Source organism: Notolabrus celidotus, chromosome 7 (genome assembly GCF_009762535.1).
Source record: "Notolabrus celidotus isolate fNotCel1 chromosome 7, fNotCel1.pri, whole genome shotgun sequence".
NCBI classification, from domain to species: Eukaryota; Metazoa; Chordata; class Actinopteri; order Labriformes; family Labridae; genus Notolabrus; species Notolabrus celidotus.
The window spans coordinates 25,105,812-25,128,771 of record NC_048278.1 but is presented as its reverse complement, the minus strand read 5'-3'; the positions used below and the strand labels follow the sequence as shown (position 1 = coordinate 25,128,771).

At 39.6% G+C, this 22,960-nt stretch overlaps 2 protein-coding genes across 5 annotated transcripts in view; both read right to left on the bottom strand.

Annotated features, from left to right (window-relative positions):
- Positions 1-1,828: 1,828 nt before the first annotated feature.
- Positions 1,829-10,998, bottom strand: mmaa (metabolism of cobalamin associated A). 3 transcript variants are annotated; one of them, XM_034688331.1, is made up of 7 exons: positions 10,887-10,998; positions 9,443-9,863; positions 8,459-8,581; positions 8,078-8,248; positions 7,308-7,393; positions 5,527-5,676; positions 1,829-2,933 (listed from the first exon to the last, which is right to left on the bottom strand). In XM_034688331.1, exons 2-7 carry the CDS (start codon positions 9,861-9,863, stop codon positions 2,640-2,642), a joined length of 1,245 nt encoding a protein of 414 aa, XP_034544222.1. In that variant the 5' UTR covers positions 10,887-10,998; the 3' UTR covers positions 1,829-2,639. The 3 variants fall into 3 exon arrangements, with proteins under 3 accessions (XP_034544222.1, XP_034544225.1, XP_034544223.1); XM_034688334.1 differs by having other exon boundaries at positions 10,894-10,982; XM_034688332.1 differs by lacking the exon at positions 10,887-10,998 and adding an exon at positions 10,731-10,880.
- Positions 10,999-13,098: 2,100 nt separating this feature from the next.
- The window catches only part of smad1 (SMAD family member 1), a 28,287-nt gene continuing 18,425 nt past the window's right edge, over positions 13,099-22,960 (bottom strand). For both annotated transcript variants that reach the window (XM_034688969.1, XM_034688968.1), the window contains 6 exons: positions 21,249-21,817; positions 18,283-18,552; positions 18,065-18,181; positions 15,809-16,030; positions 15,348-15,604; positions 13,099-14,721 (listed from right to left, as the gene is read on the bottom strand). In XM_034688969.1, coding sequence (XP_034544860.1) covers positions 14,578-14,721; positions 15,348-15,604; positions 15,809-16,030; positions 18,065-18,181; positions 18,283-18,552; positions 21,249-21,648 — 1,410 coding nt within the window. In that variant the 5' untranslated portion in view covers positions 21,649-21,817 and the 3' untranslated portion in view covers positions 13,099-14,577. The remainder of the gene's footprint in view (positions 14,722-15,347; positions 15,605-15,808; positions 16,031-18,064; positions 18,182-18,282; positions 18,553-21,248; positions 21,818-22,960) is intronic.

The following is a 22,960-nucleotide window of genomic DNA, read 5'->3' as shown; positions in this document are numbered from 1 at the left end:
CATAATTTCTTTAAAATGTTGAATGAAAAAAAGATATAACTTACTTAAAAAATGTTTTCCTTTTCCTCGTTCATATTCTTTGCTCTCAAATATTTTATTGATTTAACACACTTGACAGTTGGCTATCACTCCAATCACGGATGTTTTGTGTTTGCCTATCAACAGTGATGTGAAAAATATCACTGGCTCTATTTCATGCAACTTGGTGGAAAGTTGTTATTTTGGCCAAATAACCTTGGACTGGATATGCCACATAAGACAACGATTAATACTGGATCCTGATACTGAAGGAGATTGGAAAATTTGCAGCAAAATCACTATCACTTATATGAGCAAGGTATTCAAACTCAGGACCGTCAAGAAGGTACAGTCAATTTTTTTTTTTTTAAATTTTTCTCAAGTTTTATTTTTGGGGAATTTTCGCTTTTAATGGACAGGACACCTGTCTTAGACCACTAGGCCAACAGCACCCCTGGTACAGTCAATTTTGAATGATCCAAACTACCAGCTGTTTAAAGATTTCACGTTGCTTCCATCTGGTTGCAGATACATCCTCCCTTTGTGCAGGACTAACAGACTGTCATCAGCCTTTAAACAGCTTAATCAGATACTTATTTATGATATTTTTATTATCAATGCTTTTAAATCAATCAGTGGGTTACTTTATGTTTTGTTTATATTTATTTTATCCCTTTCTATCATTTATTTGGTACTGCTGCCTATAAAGCAAACCACTCCATGAAAGGAATTAAAGATATCCTTCATGATAAATAAGTGTTTTCTAGTTATCCCAAATGCATATTTTTGTTGAGTGTAAAAACATCTCTGAATCAGAAGTGTATACTACATGCAAAGCTGAGATGATGAGGCTATAGCTGGGTAAACTGGCTGATTTGGACCAGATTCTTATAATTTTGTAAATATATTCAGTCATAGAGGTTGCTCAGTACTTCAACAGAGGACCTCATCTCTCTGCCATTCAGCAGTTTTGCATGGTAGCATATTATTCTACTTCTAATATTTTTACATCCTTGGTATATAATTATGGTTCAACTAAATAGATGATTAGACAATATGCATCAAGAACTCCTGAAAAATTTAGACCAGTATTGAACTAAATCTATCGAATTTTGAGAACCTACTTGGAGGTTCAAGGACTAGCTTGCTATAATGTGAAGATTAGTTTAACTCGGTTTTTACTCTTTTGTAACCTTCATATTTTTTGGCTGATGGGACTGTTTTTTACAATGTGGAGCATTTTAAGGCCAAACTATAAATAAAAAAAGTAACTGACAGATCAATATAGCAAAATGACTTAATCGTAGCCCCAGTTTGCTCTGGTATTTAAGGTATGACACCATCAAAGGGACTGAAATGAAATACCTTTTGTATAGGTTATATAGATAACACAAGCACCTGTCAGTGAGAGTGGAATCTGCTGCTTCAGCCTCATAAAAAACAGCATGTCTGTTTAATTTAATAAAGCAGCAGAGTTATGAGTGTGACTTCACTTTGTCTGGAGTTCTCTGGAGGTGTTCAGGAGTACAGTGAATTACAAAGGTAATTCAGAAAATATTAAAGTGTGTCTTGCCTGAATAAGAAGCGAATGCACAGCTGACTCATTCGACGGATACCTAGCGGTGACACTTCTGGCTCTTGAGTGCAGAAAAAAAAATGTCATTACATCTTGGCAAATCTCAGGACTAATATTCGAAGAGGTTACATAAATCACTCCTCCTCCCTAATATCATGAGTAAACAGGAGGTGAGAGGAAATCTTGGCCAACTGTACTCTCAGATGTTATGTTATTCATTCATCTACGAAAGAGTCACATCAGTCTTTTAATACAATATCTCAATCAGGAACAAAAATAGTGATTCAAACACATTTTAAAAGTCCAGTTTCTTTCTCAGGAAAATCTGTTTGTTATGAGGAAGACTGATTCAGCTCAATGACAGAAACAAGTGAACTTTAAGAAATTCCATTTCTCAGTGTCATCTTTCATTAGCACATTTCTAAGATGCAAACAGTGTGAAATATTGATCACAGTCCACAATGGTGAACAAAAATTACAGTACAAATAGCCTTTTACTGATCACACCTCCACTGCAATAATGCCATGTCAACACTTGTGGCATTTATACAAGTCAGATAGTGAGTGTGTTAATATGACAAGACCATTACAGTCCTCTGGTTTTTTTTAAATAACCTTATTAATAATGTTCATGATAGTCTGTAGGGTTTGTGTCATAGACAAGCCTCTGAGGAAGATCAGGGCATTGGCAGTGTAAGATTTAAAATCTCATTTCATATCTCACAGCACTTCAAAACAAAATCTTTGATTTTGCGGCCCACAGTCTAAATGTGTATGTGTCTTAAAGCTGTAGGCAAAAGAGTATCGGCTCTCAGCACTCTCATATCTCTTCTGATTTGGATTTTACGCAGAAACTGAAGTTTCTGTGAAGCGGTTACTTGTATCTTGAGTCTATTATATTTTCGGTGGAATTTCAAAAAGAAAGCAAGACTGAAGACGTGAGAGCCAAGTTCACACCTCAGCAGTTGACTGTCCTGGCCCTCCTGTGGGGCCCCGATTAGACATGACATATTCAACTTCTCCAAAAGTTAAGTCCAACTTATTACTATGATGATGAAGAAGATGAGAAGGCCTTGAGAAGCAGGTCAGCAGCCAGGCCTGGGGAGATGGCTCCTTTGGTGACCCGCTCCTCTAGGTGGGGTAGAGCATCTCTGACACTGGGGTGATTCTGGAAATGTTGGAGGACGCTCTCCTGGATCAAACTCCACATCCAAACTTTCTGCTGGGCTCTCCGCCGGCCCTGCAGTTCCCCGCTGGCCAACATAGCATCTCGATACGACTCCAACTTATCCCAGACCTCTGGGATGCCCTCAAAGGTGTGTGAGGAGGCACGCACCACCTGAGAAAGGAGTCAGGGGGGAGGGGTGCAGGGTGCATGTGTGAATACAGAGCTTTTTACTCTTTTTTTTATTAACCAGTTGGTAACTGCAACAAAGAGACTGTTCAGAAATAGGACTCTACAAAACACCAATAGAGAAATCAGACATAATTTTCTGATTGTTTTGGCGGTTACAGAAAGATGAGACATGCAGGAGCCATGCTTAATTTTGAAGAAAATGGTAAAGGCCGGGAGTTGATTCAACAACCCCTGCGACAAGGACAATAGCCTCTGTACATGGGGCGCCATGATGCATTGTTTATAGACATTCCAACAAAATAGTCATGACTCCATTTAAGAGAGCATTATTCATGTTAAACAGAAATGCTAAGATCAATATTGAAAGATATATTTGTTTTGTGATACAAATAGGAAGTTCATTAACATCTTTTTAATAATCAAAAAGCAATTTCCAAATAGTCCATTAGAGTTTAGTCTGAGGGAATGCTGCTCTACTCTTTCCCTATGTCTTGTTTTTATACTATAAAGACTTGAGTTTGCAAAGCACCTCATTCCTGCAAGGAGCTGTCATGTCACTTCACCAACAGCAAGTATTTGTCCCCCCCATAACACCTTGTTCACACATGAACACCTGGGGATAAATGTAACTTGTGTGTTTAGTTCAAGTGGCTGCGTGTCTCTTGTCAGAGCTTGCCGCAGAATCAAGAGCAAATGATGAAATTCAAGGTAACATTGAAATTCAAAGCAGACACATGAGTGAAAGTGCCTCAGTTTTAGGAAAACAAAAGAGCAATCATCCAGACCCGCATCCAGGACCCATGAAACAGCTTGTACAAAAGTTAACAATCTGTTTTGGGTTTTTTTTTCACCTCATCACACACTTGCGAATAGAAACCAGAGAGGGTGTTTGGATGTTTGGAGGCGGGGGAGCGAGAGCAGACCTCAGTGTTGATGTCAAATACACCCCACAACAATTTCACCAAACAATCCCCCCACTACCAAACCGCAATGAAATTACAAGCATCATTTGGAGATAATTTGACATCAACTGGCAATCGGCAAAGTGTAATATGATGGCCTGTAAAATACTGGAGGCCTGTGATGAACAGCCAATTATGAATCCTCTAATTACATCACTTAGCTCATCATTTCACAAGGGCTTGATTTGAGTCTGATGCAAAAACAAGAAATTAAACTTTATGAGACAAAAATGTGCGTTGTGCTGGGTAATTATTTTCTTTAAAGGGCCAGTGGAAACACAAGATATTATCTTATCTTCCACAATCATATCTAATCAGGCAGATTGGTTTGCTTTTATTTGTATGTTTCGAGATGCTCTGTCTGAGTCAAGTCAAGTCTAGTCAAACTTTATTTATATAGCACATTTAAAAAAACAACCGCAGTTGGCCGTGCTGTACAAGCTTAAAAACACAATCACCAAAGACACTGTCTATGCAATCCAGCAGATCAGGTTCACCAAAAACAATCATTTCAGTTTTCTTTTCCTTTACACACTTTACACTTTGATTTCACATCATTGAGACAGCTCAACAAGGCTTTCATTGTGTCCTTTTTTTTTAAAAGACAGATACATTTGCAAATCATCTGCAAAACGATGGAAAGAAATACCATGTTTTTTAAAGATGAACCCCAGTGGAAGCATATATAAAGAAAACAGTACAGGCCCCAAAACAGAGCCTTGAGGGACCCCACAAACTAGAGGGGCCCCTGCTGAAGAGTGTTGGCCCAGGTGGACTGAAATTAAATTCTGAAATTTTATTAGACCAAAAATATCAAAAGAAATGATCTCATTCTTTGATCCAACTCAAGTCAGGCATTAAAGAGCGTGGCATAAGGATTTAAAATCTGAGCATTATTTATGATGACTGTGCCTGGACATCTTTTTTTTGTTCTAAAGCTAAGTGAGGTTTGAAACAGAAGGTAGAATGATGAAGATGACATAAAGAAATAATAGATTAGAGTGTTGCATGCCAAACATACAGACACAAAAGAGGTCAAGAGGGTAAAGGTAAGAATATATCCAGACAAAGAGAGGAGGAAAAGCGGCCTATCAGCTTCTATGTCAAGTGTGCAGGCTTCTTATCAGAGAAACGCATGACACAGCAGCTGAATATTCAGAGCAGCAGGAGCTAGGAGTGGGGATTGGAGGGTGGGGGGGTTACTGGAGGAGTGGGAGGTGGGGGTCTTTCCTGGCAGTGTGCCCAGTGGGCAGATGCTGCATTGGGCTGGGAAAACAAAGGGACAAGGCCAGGCATGCAGGCGGGTGAGCTGGGACATTCAGGGAGGGCTGAGACACTGCAGCACTGAAGCCATGATGCAATGACATCATCACCGTCATCATCACCATCCCTCCCTCTGTCTGGGCCAGCTGACCTCTCAGTGGGAAGGCTTGTTGGGTGGAAACAGCAGCACTACTTCTGCTGCAGCTGCCCAGTGGGTCGGATGTTGAACACTTGTCAATGAACCTGTTTATTTTTATCAAATGCTTAATCATGCTGTTATTGGCTCCCTCCAACACTAAACCGCCTACACACACACACCCTGTCTCTCTCTCTCTCGCACACACACACACCTTAGGGTTCCAGGACTTGGACTGTCTCCTGAGCAGCTTGAGTGCGCTGGTGTACTCTGCCTGGATCCGCCTTGCCGGCACCAACAGGTCCCCATCCGACTTCGTCACCACCACCAAGTCGGCCCTCTCGATGATGCCTCTCTTGATACCCTAAACAGAGATTTTGTCATGAAAAGGGGGGAGGGGGTCATTAACTTCTAAAAATGCTGTAAATAAATCTGATGTCTAGACACCTAATCTGCTGAGAGATCTGTGGGCAGAGTGATGGATGGACCGAGCTGTGGTTGGCTGCCAGTTTGCATGAGGAAATCCATAAAAGCTTACATTGTAGCTGACTGTCAATGTCTCACTGATATTAACCTCTGACTTGTCCTCAAGAAAGGAAGCAGTTCAGCTTATGATATTAATTTTGTACTACAGTCATCTTTCAGCTGTTGAAATAAAATTTCAGTTCAGGTATTTGTACCCTTCTAGTATATTAAACATCCAGGCATAAGTGCCTTTGATTAGATAGAAACAGTTGCTGACTTTGTTCTTAAATGCATCTTTTACTCTGCATGACAATTCCTCATCAAAAGGCACTTTAACTTTAAGTAAAATTATGGAAATACCATGAAAGTGCACAAACATTCAAAATCTATAAAACTTGGATGATAGCTTTTTTAATATTAATGTGGAAATGATACATTTTCTGCCTTAAAAAAATTAATTCTAAATGCATTTTTTCTAAGTCTTCAGTTAAGAGGTTAACATCAAAATATGTTTTCATGTCATAAAAATCTTAATCTTGAAAACATATATGTGCAAATCAAACAAATTATCTTATTATTGAACATTTCTTCTTTTAAACTTAACTGAAGTTTTTTTTAATATAGCATTTTTCATACACAAATTTATTCAACCCAAAGTTCTTTACAACAAAAAGATAGGAGAAAAAATGATATAAACAGAACAGTTAAAATAATGAAAAGTAAAAATAACTTTAAAATAATTGTATTAAAATATTCAAAATCAATAGATAAAAAAAAAGTTAAATAAATATAAGTCAGAAAAAGCAATTAAACCAGTAGAATTTGAATATATATATATATAGAGAGAGAGAGAGAGAGAGAGAGAGAGAGAGAGAGAGAGAGAGAGAGAGAGAGATTTTTAAACTATTTTGAAGTTAAAATCTTTGATTAAACCTTAAATCTTCAAAGCAGCATTTAAAAGGTTTTAAGGTCTTAAGTTTTAAAAGCATAAAGGGAGCTTGCTGTTTTAACATCCAAAGGTGTGTATAAAAACAGAAAGCTCTCCCTCCAGTGTTTGTGTGGGACACACGATGAACATTTAAAATGGAAGCATTGGAGGACCTCAGTGACCTGACAGGAACATAAAATAAAAGAAGATCTGCAATGAAGGCTGGTTGCGAGGGTAAAGAAGGGAAGTGAACTCAGTCAAAAAAATTAAATTACAAATGTCCTTCAAAAGCAGAATTTCATACAAGTAAAGAATTGAAATGCATTTCATGTTATATGGCAAAATATCTTGAGGATAGCTGACACACCACGACCAACTCAGGTCTTCATCAGGGCCATCATCAGCTGTGACTCATATAAAGACTCTCGACAGACGCCAGTCATAAAGAACAAAACTCTACATTCTGTTTAATACCACCATCAGATTTAATTTCATGGCCTGTATATCTCGAACATGACATCAAATATTGTCTGCCTTTCAGTTCTTTAAACAACTGCTGGCACTGACAGGCTTTTTTTGTGCTGCAGCTGTTTTTCACTGACCTGAAGTTCATCGCCCCCTGCTGGTGGAATCAGCAGCACAAACATGTCTACCATGTCAGCCACTGCAAACTCTGACTGGCCCACACCTAAAAAATACACATACACATCTGTCAAAGCAAGCAGCAATATGATGAATATGATGCTGTCCCAAAAAGCTGCTTAGATAATTAATCAAACTCATCAATCTGGAAATAAGAGGATGTTCATCTGAATTTGTAGCACCATACAAGAAAAGTGAGTATGTGTGAAACTAAGGCCTCAGTCAGGACATGTTCAGAAGTTCTTTTGCATAATTTCGGGCACTTACAAACTTTGGATTCATCACAGTGAATAAATTCTAGCCTATGAGATGCAAAGGTGTCTGATGAATAGGGCCGTCTAACAAACCTCAACACTTGACCAAATGGTGTCTGCAGCCTTTAATGAGTCATTTCCTGACATAACATCACAAGTTAAGTTTGTTTGTTTCATTTGGCAAAGTTCGTCTAAGGCAGTTTTATAACAACAGTTATCATCACAATACAGGAGAATGTATAGGGCATTTGTATCATTATGCAGACCTTACTGATGAACATTAAGAAAATGTGTCACTACTGAGCTGGCATAGACGTAAATAAAACAAAGAAAATGCCATAACTGTGATTTATCATGAAAGAAGAAATAATAGAAACAAGACTCTTCAGAAATCTGGGCTCTGTGGACAAAGTATGCAGTACTATATCTGAGTGTAAAATCACGATAAGATACAATCGATGATCTAAGTGTCTTACCCACAGTTTCTACAAGGACAATGTCATATCCCGCACCCTCACAGAGAACAACGGCCTCATTAGTTGTCCTGGTGACTCCGCCGAGTGTTCCCGAGGTTGGAGATGGTCTGATAAAAGCATTCATGTCCCTGGAGAGTTCAGTCATACGCGTTTTATCACCCATCAGAGACCCTGTAACAGGAGGGATGTGTCAGTTTGTGGCAATAACATTGATCAATGTGCAGTGGTGCTGTCTAGGTACAAATGTCAGAGCTGTAATAATACACACACTCTCATTATTTAAAAAACAGAGATTCTTTAAACATCAGATTACAATTGGACATTGTATAAGAATGTATAATAATTCCTTGTCAGCACCCTCTGATGATGATTCTATGTTACCTCCTGTAGTGCAGGATGACGGGTCGACAGCAAGCACTGAAACTTTGTGTCCTCGCTCTGTCAACATCTTCCCCACCACCTCGATGAAGGAGGACTTCCCTGCTCCTGGAGGACCAGACAGTCCTGAGAAAACATCAAAGTGATTAAATCAGACAAAATGTGCTTGATGAGCATAATTAAATAGAGGATAAGTAGAGTAAACCTCATCTTACAGGAAACTATCACTCTTGACACAGCCCATGATACTGATCATTGGCATGACATAGTGTGGAGGAAATAAGTCTGGGAAACTCACTGTTTTGTTAGCTTACAAGAATTACAACACTGTAAAGTAAAACATGCAATAATTCTCTTTAAACTCAAAGATGATAGTTGCTTACTTAAACTGAACAACAACTGCTGTATTTTTGCATTTTTGCACAGTTTAGCTTCCGGCGTGAATACACTTTTTTGAAATTTCACAAAACATTCAGTATTTTAATTACTTCATGCACAAATTGGAAATCAATTTCTGTTACCTCAAGAAAATAGGACACATTGTTTTTAGTGTCAATGTTTCAAAAAGTGCACATTCAAGGTTTGTTTATTTTTCATCCTCCAACACAGAAGGGTAATAGAAAACTTGCTGTGTCCCCTCTACAGGGTAGGTACGTTACGTCACCACCTTATAAGGTACACCTGTAAAATCTGATGCAAGTCAATACAACAGTTCTGCCTTTAAAGTAATATTCATTACAGAAGTTGTAGTTTTTGAAGTGGACTTAATTATACTAAAAGCTATATTCAACTACAACATTGGTATGCCCATAGACCATATACATGTAGGTAGGTGACATATCTGTTGTATTAACTTATTTGCACAGCTCATTATACTGATGCACGTGCCCCAGTAAAGGGGGTCTGGCGATGCCCGTGGTGTACCTTAACCTTCAGCTTACTGTGCACAGACACAAATGAAATGATGTTCATGTTGTCTTCACACACCTACTCTGAAGGCCACCGGCTTCCCTCCATTACGGCCCTCCTGTTCCCTCCTGTAGGCCAGCACCCTCTGCAGCAGCACCTGAGCCAGCTCTTTTTTCCTTGGGTGCTTGGTCTCCACCAAAGTGATGGACTCAGCCAGAGACGCCCGCTGTCCTCCAATCAGCCCTTCATAAAGTTTATTCAACCGTCTCTGCTCAGGTCCACTCAGGTCCTGTATGTGCTGTCTCGGGGCCGTGCTCATACCCCTCCTGTGCTGTTGGCTCTGACCCAGGGGAGTGCTCTGGTAGCAGTTTTGGGAACCAGTGAAGACCCTTTTGTGGAGGCAGCATGTCCTGGTGACTACAAGTGAGGAGGGAAGGGAAGAGCTTTGGAGGAAGAGGGAGTAGCCAAACCCTCTCATTTTATAGAAAAGTCGGGGCATCTAGGAAACAGTACACAGAGTGATTGGTGAGTTACAAACATGATTTTGTTACGAACTTATGTCGTTTAGGGTGTCAAAAAACGTGTACATTGAATCCAATTCAGGAACGCTCATTTTGCTCAAAAAAAGGAATTGTTAGCTTAAGTGACACAGCTGAATAGGGTTGCCAATTATTGTCCTGTATTAACCGGGACATCCCGTATATTGGGCTAAATTGGTTTGTTTCATACAGGACCTCAATTGTCCCGTATATTGACAATTAACTCTTGTAAATACAGCAGACTGAACTCTACAGATCCTAGATTTGATAAAACAGCAGATCATGTGCCAATCCCACCGCCTGTAATCCAATCAAAAAAAAAAAGTGGAGAGGATTTTTTCTCTGATAGCCATTAAATGCTCAGACTCAAGAAACAGATGCAGCACAGAGCTGATCAAAAATGAACTTCAAATATCTGTAAACTGTGACTTGTCATGTAAGGACTTCTCTCTGGCTGTGCAAAAGGACAAAAGACTGCTTTAGTCAGTCAAGAGCAGAAAAAAGTATCCCTGGAAAAAGTACATTTAGTGAGTCATACTCCTCTTTTGCATTTGATTTTTATTTTGCCTGTTCTTTAATGTAAAGAGACAAATTGTGGTTTCTTTGAGATTCATTCATATGAGGTTACATAATGATACAGTGAGGATTAAAGGGAATATACACACTTTCTGCATTTCCAATTGAATCAGAATATTAATATACGCTTAAATCACATCATGCTCACACCCCCATGGCACCGTGCACCTGTCCCTTATTTAGTAGTGAGAAAGTTGGCAACCCTACAGTTGAATAACTTCAGAAACAACAGCAAACAGTTAGTTACATACCGTTGCTCTCTTAAGGTGTATCCTTTGACATAAATCTAACGTAACATAAGCTCGACATTTGTTATTTCTGTCTGTCTCAAAACAGTGATCTACAGATAACTAAGACACATGTTGTACAATTTGTCAATTAAGTGTGAAAACACAATCCACACTGACCTCGTACCCAGTGCGTGGAGGTGTTGCAGGTTACATATCACTGGTTGGTCATTGATGCACTTCCTGTTTCCGATGACGTGATGTGGGCAACGCCCCCCTCCCCGAAACATTTCCGTCGATTCTGTTCAACGAAGAATTAAACTTTATAATAATGATTTCAAATAAGTTTTTTAAACAGCAATTACATGAAAACAATTAATTAAATGATAAGAAATAAACAGGAATTGTGTTTCGAAAAATATCAACCTTAAACAAAATGTTGCTGCTGTATTTGATTTAGCCAGCAAGTGGCAGCAGAGATTAATTTTAAACCAAAAATGTTCTTTTTACCAGATTGAATAAACTTGATGTGTATTACACTATTACAGTATTTCTCAATTGCTAAAACACATTTCTTGACATCCACCACGCTTTTCTCAACACTATAAGCACAAAACCCAAGTTTTCAAACTACATTCAACAAACCTCTGACTCATCCTGCAAAACCCAAACAATGTTGTCAGATCATACCCCAAGTCAATCAAAATTAAAACAATACAGAGCAATCATTACACACTACATCAAAAAAACTGAAAACACAATTCTCAGGACATGAAGCTGTAGAAATAATGTTTATTGTTCACAGAAGGCTAAATGAATTATGCAAAAAAAAAAAATCCACTTTGAATGAAGCAGCTGTATACGGTCAAAATAAAAAAGACAAATATAAATGAGAAGCACATTACAGTGTAAACCACAAAATCTAACTGAAGTGCTTACAGTATCTACAATCATTCAGCCACAGCATCAAGTATACGTGCTGGGACAGGCCACAGGACTTCATCCTCATCACAGGCCACATTCTCCCTGGCCAGGCAACGGGGAAAAACCCTGGCGTGCCGGGTCCAGGCTTATATGGGTTTCCTCACATCATTAGCCACAAGTGTGATCAATTTTGAGTGGTTGTGTTTAAGCTGTGACACCTGTGCTTCAAATGTGTTTCATTTTTGCTACCTGTGCTCACCATTATGCAACACAAGTGCATCACAGTGCAAAATGTGTTTTAGTGAGTGAGAATGTGTTTGCAAGTTGTGTCTAACAGGTGAAAAGTGCTTATGGTTTTGCCAAAAGTGTGACTGATTCAATACATGGGTTCAGGCCACTAAGAAATTGGTTCATACAATGGGGTTTAGTGTTTTAGCAATTGAAAAATACTGTGAAAACCTCTGAACATGTTGCCACACTAAAAGCGACCACTAATAATGTTCTTTAACCATAATAACATATCTTCCTAAAATGTTAAATTATCCTAGGGTTTTAAGACTGGGTGGTTTTAAAGGATCAGAAGTTGTTGACCCCTTGCAAAAATAAGTTCATTGCTGAAAAATGTATTTTGGGAAACATTGGGTTTAGCAGCAGTAATTGGAATGTCAGTGTCTTGAATGAAAATGCAACAGGAAAGACACAAATTGTATGAAAGCCACAACTTCCAAAATGTGTTTCAGGATTTCATAAAGCTTTAACACTTTATATTGTTTTATTTTATTCTAAGAAAACCTATTTAACCTGTTCTGAATATAAATAAATATTTCAGAAAATCCATACATGGATGACACTCTGTAGTAAATTAGCATTTTGTGAAAAATCAACCTTTGTACATATTTTATGCATTTGAATGCATTTTGAATCCCTCACAAAGTTAAGTTTTTAAAGGAACAATTACCAAACAAAATATGTCAATTATATTGAGTCTCTAGTCCACCTGACATGCTTGTCTGTGGAATTTGGGAGAAACATGCAAAGTCTTGAGAGGCACAGAACTAACCATCCGTACCACCCACATCATGAAGTCATATGCAACTCCGGCATTCACAACATGTACACATACGAGCTAGTGGTTTCCACAGGAGATACATTGAATATCATATCATAATGTGCTCCACAGTACAAAAGGGAGCATATGATTTAATGCATTATATTGCAACAAACTGTAATATGCAATTACGCTTAACATTGTGGCAGCTGGCTTTAAGATGTATTTTTATTTGTTGTTTCCCTCTTATTGAAGTTCTACTTCCATACACATGGACACCACACTCACATGGAATGATGTTTTCAAAAGTCCCTTACAATACCACCCAGTATATTCACTTAGCATGGGTGGCCCGTCATTAATTTGACAGTCTTAATAGGGACACATGTTCTGACAGTGTTCATGAAAGAGACAGAGACATTGCAAGTAATGAAACAAATTTATTGAATCTTCCAGTAGAGGCTTGATATTCATGGAATAAAACTGCTTTCTGGGAGTTTAACTGAGCAAAAACATAAGGAGAAAAAAAAAAAAAACTAAACAAAGGCAATGTGTGAAAGTGCAGACAAACAAAACAGAAAACATGTTCAAAAATACAAAAAGAATGTAAAGAGTAATACAGTTTAGTAGCAAAGAGGATTGCTCAAAGCATAAAATAATCCAATGGCAAAATCTGCATTTTGTAAAAAAAAATCATACTGGGCCATCAGTTACTGAGACCCTCTTCTCAGTCAACAATTAAAATTTGAATGCTCGATATTTTCCCGTAACAGTCATTTAACAAAACTTGCTCAGTTGGTGTAATAAGAGAATGAAGCACAGTCACTAAAATATTTATGTCTCTAATGTGACTCAGTTTATGACAAATATAGTTTTGCTGCAGATTTTACAGCAAGGGACAAACTAACCTGCACTTGTATTTGCCTCTGCTTCGTTGAGTGTTCAGCTACAAGTCTTTAAATGTGTAATACTACACTTACCAAACTATGCCTTGCAAAACCAGACTGCACAGCACATATTCTAATAGTGAATATATCTAAACACTATTTTTTTCTTTAAAATTCATTTGAAACACGAGTGTAACACAAGATGAGCAACATTTAAACATTTGTCTTTTTTCTGAATAGTCTGAAATGCCCTTTTAGTGCCATGCCCCCACACTAAACCCCACTCTGAATCTCTCAAACTCGCCCTAATTGTCTCCCTTCCTATTCTTTTTTTTAATCATCTGTGATAGGGGATTTTGTTTTGATTGAAAACATCATACTGCTTTCATATATCTGCCTATTAGAGAAAATAATTGATGATATGACATATTCAATTTTAAGTTGTACTGGTCAAATTCTATGCCTCTGCCAACCTTTAGCATGTCATTAGTACATTTCATGCCAGCCTAAGTGCAGTGACAGCAGCCGGCTGCAACTTTGGTGACCTGGAATGTCCCATAATTATTGTAACTACACGCAAATACCTGAACTCCAGAGGGATTATTAGATACAAACTAGTATTGAGTCATAATAATACAACAATGAATAAAGAGACATTGTGGGAGCAAGATCAGGGAGGATACTTGCTTCATGATGAGTGTGATGGTCGAATTATAAGAGTTGGTCACAAAGATCAAGTATCTTCCAGTTGCATCACGCTCACTTTGTTTACCCCTCTCCCAGACTGTAAATGTGCCCAATTCAGACATCCTTCAAGTAGAGAACAAACCAACCCATTTAACAACCCGCCCAGCCTGACTGGTCCCAGATCAGCTTGTGTTTCAGTTAGAACCGCTTTCAGTTATCAGAAAAGGCAGAATGGCTGAACCACAAACTGACATGTGACCCCTTTCTTGCTACTTTAACCAAAATGCTGGGGTGTGGACAGCCACAGGGCTGAGGACAGTGAAGCCTAGGAGACGGAGGATATAGGGTTGTGGGGGGAGCCCATCTGGGTTAGCACTTTATCCAACCACTGCAGGGGACCATGCAGGTGGATCTCAATCCAGCAGGGTGTGCTGGTCACATCCTGGCGGTGGTATTCTGCTCCCCAGCCCTGCAACACACAGACACACATCAGTCTGAAATCTCTCACAAGTTTGAAAAACTTTTTCAAGTGCATGTTCCTTATTTAACTCTTCAAGTTTTAAAAGGTGAGTTCAGTGTTGGCTTCTCATCAAGTCAGTTAGAATATTTGAATGTGTGTTGTTGATGCTTATATTCAATTTATAATTTCAGTTCATATTTGAGTTCATTTTTGTTTTTATGGGTTTTTATCAAGATTTAAACTTCATTTTTTAAATGGAAAATGTACCTTAAACCAAATTTTAAGCTGCCATTTATCTTTCCAAGTATCCAAAACTTGTAGCTGTTCAAAGACAGTGATCACTTAACTTTGGAGAAAAATGGGACACCTCAAAAACAAGAGTGCCGCCTATGTTCGCCATGAATTTAGAGTTAGTGTCGTTTTTGTTGCAAACATTTTTTTAACCAAAATTTAAAAATCAAAACATAAACAAAAAAATTATATCTTTCTGAAAAAATCAAACAAAAACACAAGACTAAAAATCCACAAAACTGTATGCTGATACTAACTATTAGCAATTGCCTTAAATTGAAGCACAACATAAGAGAGTATATGACAGTCTCAATATCATTATTTCTTTAATCTAGTCTGCTTACCTTGACAAAGCTCATGCGGATGGTACACATCTTGGTGAGCTCATAAACGGCCTCGAAGCCATGGTTGACGGACTGGGCCAGCAGCTCGGCAAACTCCTGGTTGTTAAAAATTTTCAGGCTGCAGCCACTGGGAATCTTGCACACAGTTGTGGGATGGAAGCCATGATGGTAGTTACAGTTACGACTCTGGACGAAAATACTGCTGTCACTCAGACACTCTGCATACACCTCTCCACCAACATAATACAGATGGACACCTGAGGGGAAGCAGGAGAAAAGGGAGTGTTGGTCACCTAACTTACAAAAAAAACAAAAGGTCCCAAAACATCAGTGTGGGGAAATTAAATCAATGTGTTTGCTCTCTGTGTTGTTATTGTTTTGTTAAAACATTTATTGACAACATTGATTCAGTCTTGTCTGCTGGCGGTCGTTGCAGTCATTGAAAGGTTTCTGTACTGCACCTTTGCCGATATGCCGTCGGGTGTTCTCGATGGTGGAGTTGCGGTTGACGTTGGAGAGCAGGCCGAGGCAGAATCGGTTGCGATTATTGGAGGGATCTGTGAAGCCATCGACGAGCACACTGGTGGAGGACGCCTGGAACGCCTCTCCGACGCGGTTGTTGAGCTCGTAGTAAACAATAGAGCACCAGTGCTTTGGTTCCTCATAGGCCACAGGCTGCACATCTGCACAGGAAACACATGAACAGGTCACAGGAGTGAGCTGAGAACAATGTGCATGCAGACACAGACAGTCAAATTTAATACACATTAAAGACTCCTCTGAGCAGGCTGGTGCAGACAAGCAACCAGTCCCCAATGATACAAGCACAGGCACAGTATATCTTGTTTATCTACACAATTACGTCTTCCAATTTGTCCCCTGTATCCCATAACAGTGATGTGAGTTAAAATATAGGACCCACTGGCTACATTTGTGCACATTTTTACAGACTTAAATCTCTGCAGTAGCATCCTAAAGCATTCCTGCTATCTGTTGTCTGTGTGCCAGACTTTATTGAACAGACAAACAGTCAATAGAAGCTGCCTGACCGTTGTCTCTGCGCCCTGATCTGAAGGCGAGCCTGTGCCAGCTGGCCTCACCCGCTCTGAGAGAGGAATAAATCATGTTTATCTAAGCACATACTTCTCCAAAACTTCCTCTGCAGCGTGGCACTGGCTAGCAGGTGTGTTTTGTCTGTCCCCCTCCCAGAGCTGGCCTACAATAGAACCCCGCTCCTCTGTACAGGATGCAGCTTGTGGAAAAGACAAAAAACTCCCTACACTCCCACTTCCAGCAAACATTTCAACAGCTCTTCCCGCCACTGCTGTCACCATGTGTGGGCAGGATTTTTTTTGGCCTTGAAAGCAAGATCCTAAATAACATTCTGTAGGTCAAGTGTGGAAAACTAGAGTTCAGAGCAAAGTCTGGCTGTTATTTCAGTGTCAGATCAGAATAATGTAGCTGCTAACATCTGGTATGAATATAAACTAGAAATCTAACCATGAAAGAAATAATAAATCATTACACATTTCTAAATAAACAAGCTATCATTTGTTTAGTTTTTGGTGACTACGTGCTAACCACAGTCATTCCTGAGATGTTAGTACATGGCCACTTTGCCTCAAGCAGGTGTATGGGCAAAAACAAGAGATAAGTGCAATAATCAGGCAGGTTGTACACAGGGCGATAGAAAAGCTTGTGGCCTGGAGCATGGCAAAAACAAAACACTACAATATCACACCGTTTTCTTCTGAAATACTGCAAAACACACCTCTCTGTGCATCTAAAAATAATTGTAAGAGGGGAATATTACTCTTTCATTGAACTGCTTGCAACTCCTGGACAAACCTGTTGTTATGATGATATTGATTTGAATAAGATGGGAAGGAACTGCTCTGATTCACATTACTTGTTGTTAGGTCAGTAATGATCCACCTGTAGTTATTGTGACTTCTGTAACAGATAAACGCTATATCATAAGCACATGAGGTAACAGTTGCACCATGTCATTCTGTAAACTGTGATTGACAACTGGAACTTATAGTTTAGGTAATAATCATACACTGTTATCATACATTTGTTGTGTCTTCCAATGATGTTATCTAACCAGGGTTTATTCAAACAACTATGTTCTTATCATTACTGATATTATAGCCATTTTTACTGCAAATAGCCATGGCTAGAGTCCCCAACATGTCCATTTGGTTGTCTGTTGCAACCATGAAAGCAGGGTTCATGTGTCTCTTGCACAACATAATCAAAACCACAAAACACAGATAGAGGCAATTATTGCACCACATTTCGGATCTAAAGTTGGAGGTAATTAGTGAATCCTAACGTTAACGAGTTTTAAGCCATTACCTCCAGCAGAGATGACACAAGCTCCAGCTTTTATAGACCTCATAAACTGCTCTGAGGCCTGGCTTAATTTGAGCTTCCTATGGGCTGGCACCCACAGACACAGCCTCAGTGTAAAATAGTAGGTTCCTCGCCACACACAGTTCAGGTTTTATCTGATAGGATACGGCTTTTTCCTTTAATTACAATTTGGAGTTTGACCACATGAGAAAGAAGAAACTTTGAAAATAGCCCAGCTTCCCAGAAATGTTTTGTACCTGCAGATCAAGTAGAGCAGGTGCACACTGATTTTTGTTGATGATATCACTGCGAACACAAGGACGTGTGTGTGTGTGAATGATAATAACTGCCATGGTTACCTGGCCGGTTGTTGATCTCTAGAGGCAAAGCTGGAACCAAGAGGTTGGTGTCCATGGGCTGGGGGCAATCCTGAGTAATGGGCTCCTCTGGGGGCATGTAGGCAGGAGGGGGGGTCTCTGTATCAGGGAAAGGCAGAGCAAAGACAAAGGAGTGAGTTGTTGTTCTTCTTTATAAAGGGAAGGAGGAAAAGCAGGAGGTAATAAATGTAAGATCTCACCTGGCATCTGGAATGGACTGCCAGGGTCCGTGCTGGATGGTGAATGAGGGAAGGTGGCGCTGCTGCCACTCCCCGGGGAGTTTGGATAGCTGTTTACTGGCGAATGGGGGAAATTGGGAGGCATGGTGTTGGCCTGAGCAAAGGACTCTGGGAAGGTGGCATTCTGGGGCATGTGCGGCTCATTCTGTTGCAGAGGGTTGCGGAAGCGAGGAAGCATTGTATGCTTGGCATTGAACTCGCTGTTCCTCGGTACCAACACAGGGGGCAGTACTGAGAAGAAAATAAGAAGAAAATCAGGAAAATGGTTGAATCAGGAAGCAAAGTTTTTCGACATATCACTGCATGTTTTTACTGTAATAATAGTCACTCATGGTTCATAATGAGCTTTGCTTTTAACTTAATCAAACTTGTGAAATGCTGTTTTTAAAATTCTCTTAAAAGGATGGGTGTCAGTGTCATAAGCAATGAGACAATCCATATTTTTAACAGTTTAAGATTTTGTCATACTTTTTAAACCATGTTAACCAACTTCATCATATCCAGGTGTATGAGGTCATTGCAGGAAATGACTTCATTCCATGGGAATTAACGAGCAGGCTGTTTATTGGCAGTATCTGATTCATGTTTGCAGGATTAGTCAAAAACATGCATTTCTGTCTTATTACTTCATTCATCAAATATTATGAAATATCTTTCACTGATTCTTCAGAGATTTTTTCATCAAAACATTCATGAATATGTTTACATAAAATGATGCAGTAATCTGATGTAAACTATGACCCTCTGGTGAGAAAGGCCCAGATGGTGCAAACCTACTATTAGAATGACTGAGCAGCAGGCTTGTGTTTCAGACTCCAGTGTGTTACTGAGTATGTAATTCACAATAATCAAATTCCATCACAGATATAATGACATGACAGAAAGTATTGAAGAATGTCAAGCGAAAGTTCCAAAAAGCCAAATGAGAATCCTTTATCTGTCACAAACCGACAAAACCCTGAAAACTCTGTAGTTCCCATTTAAATCTTAAAGCTTAAGATGAAGCTTTTAATATTTGCTTGATGAATGACATGCACTAAAGTAAAGTTTCTTACTGATTGTAAGAGTGGAAAAAACTATACTTAAGTTTCTATGTTTTTAGTTCAGTCTCTTGCTTCATTTGAGATTCTTTATGGTACATGGATTTTATTGTATACAGTTTCTGACCTTCCTTCTTAAGCGCCTTTATCTTATTCTTAAGAATTGATTCACTGACGTATACTAAACAAACTCCGTTAGAGCCGAGTTATTTGATCCTGCCACAATAAAAGAAATATCTTCCCGGCAACCTCCTGACTCGAAGTTCTGAACACAGATGTCTCTGCATTTTTTAAAAGTCAGCTTCCAGGCTGCAGGTCTTAGCCAGCAGTATTTGGAGCAGACTCTCAGGCAGACTCTCTGGTTTCTGCTCTGAAAAGGCATGTTGACCTGGGCCATTCTTGAGGAATTCATCACTTGGGGTAAGTATCCTGGCTGATGTGAGGGCTATTCAAGTGCAGCACAAACCCCACAGATACGCTTCACTTGTGTCTATAAATACCTGCGCAGATAAATAAAGCTGGTGCTGAAATTTTAGACAGGCCTGTGCTGCTCTTAGCGTTTCTGCAGGTAGCCACTGTGTGCTCCAGCGGGCCGGTGTATCAGTGTAGCAGTTAATTTTGAAGGGGATATGTGGAGCAGGTGCTTGGTGGAATAATGAAGGGAGATTGACAGGATGTGTGTGGGCGGGTGGTGTTAGGGGAGATAGAGAGACGGGGGGAGTGTGGACAGACAGGTGCTGTGGGGTTTAATCACCTTAGCCATCCACCCGCTGCTAAAGCAAAAAGTGTGCAAGGCAGGCAACAACTCTTTCCTCCCATTGTGTGTGGGTGACTGGCTTCCTGTTCTAGGCATCCTCAGAGAAACTGCATGTGCAGTCATGAGTGTGTGTGTAGCCTAGACTTTGTAACACGCATGCGAGTGTAGGAGTGTGTGTCTACATGTGTGCACAGTTGTAAAAAAAAAAAAGGGGGGGGGGCTGAAGCACAGAGCATGCCCAAAACAAAGCCCTCATTCTCCCCCAGATGGAATTTCCTGCTCTACACACACATGGGCGAACACACACATACGCGCACAGACTTGGCCCTTTACACACTTAACACCCTGCACAGCTGTTTCTATCTTGTCAGCTGACCCTTATTTTCTGTTTAGTAAGAGGCCAAATACTGTTTGATTTGTCTTCCTCCTGTGATTCCTTTGCAGTGAGGGCCTTGAAGCGCTTCTACTTCTGATCATACACAAGCTTTTATTTGATTTCACTTGAATAATGTAATTATTTCTCGAATAACATGCAGCAGGAGTTGAATGTATTTCTTTCATTTTAAATTTTTATAATTTGTCATACTCCTGTAATCAGTTAATTTTAATTTGAAGCACTTTTTAACTTCAAGGATGCAGCAATATCTTAAGGATGTAATGCAGTGAGGTCCTTCAACCAAAGTTATGTAGTGTTTTTTTGGAAACATGGGAACTTCATTCTCATATTTGAAAGGGTCATTGAATTTAAAACGCATGAGATTCTAGAAGTTTGTTGGCATAGTTTTCCATTTGTAAGGAGACGCTTCATTCATATTAAATGATATGTGCATAAACCACCAAGATGTTCTTGAAATTAATGTTAAGAAAAATGTAGAATTATTTTGCTATCAAGTTTTATTTGTGCTGTGTCAGCAGCTTTGCTGTTTAATTTAGTGATGTGCAAACTTTTCTCTCCTAAGGCTGCTTCCCATGCCTCAATTCAAATACTAATCAGACTACAGTGCTCCATTTCCCCTTAATTTAATCTGTGTTACACTAATTTAACTCACTCTGGGGTGTTTCATGATAAAAGTGACAGATTATTTGCGCCAACAGTTAGTTTGCAGCTAGCATCATACACTTTCACTCACCTGGACTATCCACTCGTTTGTAGTGGTAGGGATTGATACACACATCCTTCTGCTTGGATCCAAAGGGGTATTCGCAGCACTCCAGGGCCTTCAGCTCGTGGTGGGACTGTAAGTCAGGCCAGCGCCACACCCTGCAATAAATGACATGGGGAAGACCTTTCCGATGGGACACCTGCAGCCGTCCATCCAGAGAGCGTGGGATTGTCACACAGTTACTGGGCTGACCGGGGCAGCTGAGAGCCCTTTCCAGCTCCTCCATGGCTCCCTTCTTCTTTTTCAGTTTCTTTACCAGAGCATCCACCGCCTTCTCTGCCCATTTCTCTTCCTCGTCTCCCTGCTTCCAACCCAGCAGTCGCTTGACCGCCGGGCTGGTGAAGGAGAAGAGCGAGGTGACGTTCATGTTGGATGAACCGCTCTCCTCCCCTCTCACTTCTGTCTAAAGGAAGTGTGAGCAGTAGAGATGAAAAGGTCCAGTTATAGAAAGTTAAGGATGAAACAAATGTTTGTCCTTATGGAGTCTGTGATGATCCTCAGCTTCAAAGGTGTAAGTCACGTCCTCTTCACAGTCACTGGAAGGAAAGCAAAAACCTATGAGTCAAAATGTCTGCAAACACTGATTCCAGACACATATCAGCTCTGCCTACATCCTGTCTCTCAAAAAGCTACAGCAGCTATGAGAATTAACCCCTTCTCTTTATGCATCAGGAGCAGCTCTGATGCATCGCCATAAGATCCCTGGATCAACCCTCGATGAGGTCATGATGTCACCATTATAGCTGGTGTAGCATTGTCAGTCATGGCTTCTGGGAAACTGGCAGAGGAGTCACAACGCACGCCTCCTTTGAGCATCCGCCCCAACTAGACATTCTCCAGATAGCTTGCTGTCCATATGGCTTGTCACATTACCGCCACTCACTGATGTCATTTACAGCAAGAGACTTGGAGTACACTATATGGTCTACACTGTCTATAGGAATTTTGGCTGAATGTTTAACACCTGATTCACCTGCTTATTTTCTTAATATATCAATTCAGTTTTGGTCCTATACCATACTCATGGAAAGTCTTTTTTTTCCTGGACAACATAGAATCTTCAGACCGTCTTTTTCGCTTGAGTCTCGACTATTATTAGATGTAAGTCATTACATTTAAGAGGTTACAGAAAGTGCTAGCAAGTGTTTCCTGAGTAATGACTGAAGTGATAAGTTATCATCAATTCATCAATAGTTTACAAATGTCAGACGCATGAAATACCAGCCAAGCAAATCTCAAACACAAGACATTCAAGATATCACAGAGAACAATTGAATAACAACATTAGGGACGGTTCACTTAATTTGGAATCCAGGAGTTCAACTTCTAGTATATAAGCTTAAAAATGACTTCACAAATCAATCAATTTGATAAATAATTAACACTGTTGGTCAAATTGTTGTAACAATTAGATTCATCATTACACCTCTGCTGTGCAATTTGATACTTAACCTACAGAAATGATCGCCATATTGCAATCATTTGGTTTCAACTGAAATGAACCAAAAATAAGTCAGTAATTTAAAATATCCTTCTTCACAAAGATCTGCAAAAAAAAAAAAAAAGTTTTTGTGAGTTTACTCAACATAAATGAGACATTTTAAAAAGGTCTTTCAGATTTCCATGGAGGGCGACTTTCAAAGAGCCACCCGCTGAGGCGAGAGCTTCTTCACAACCAC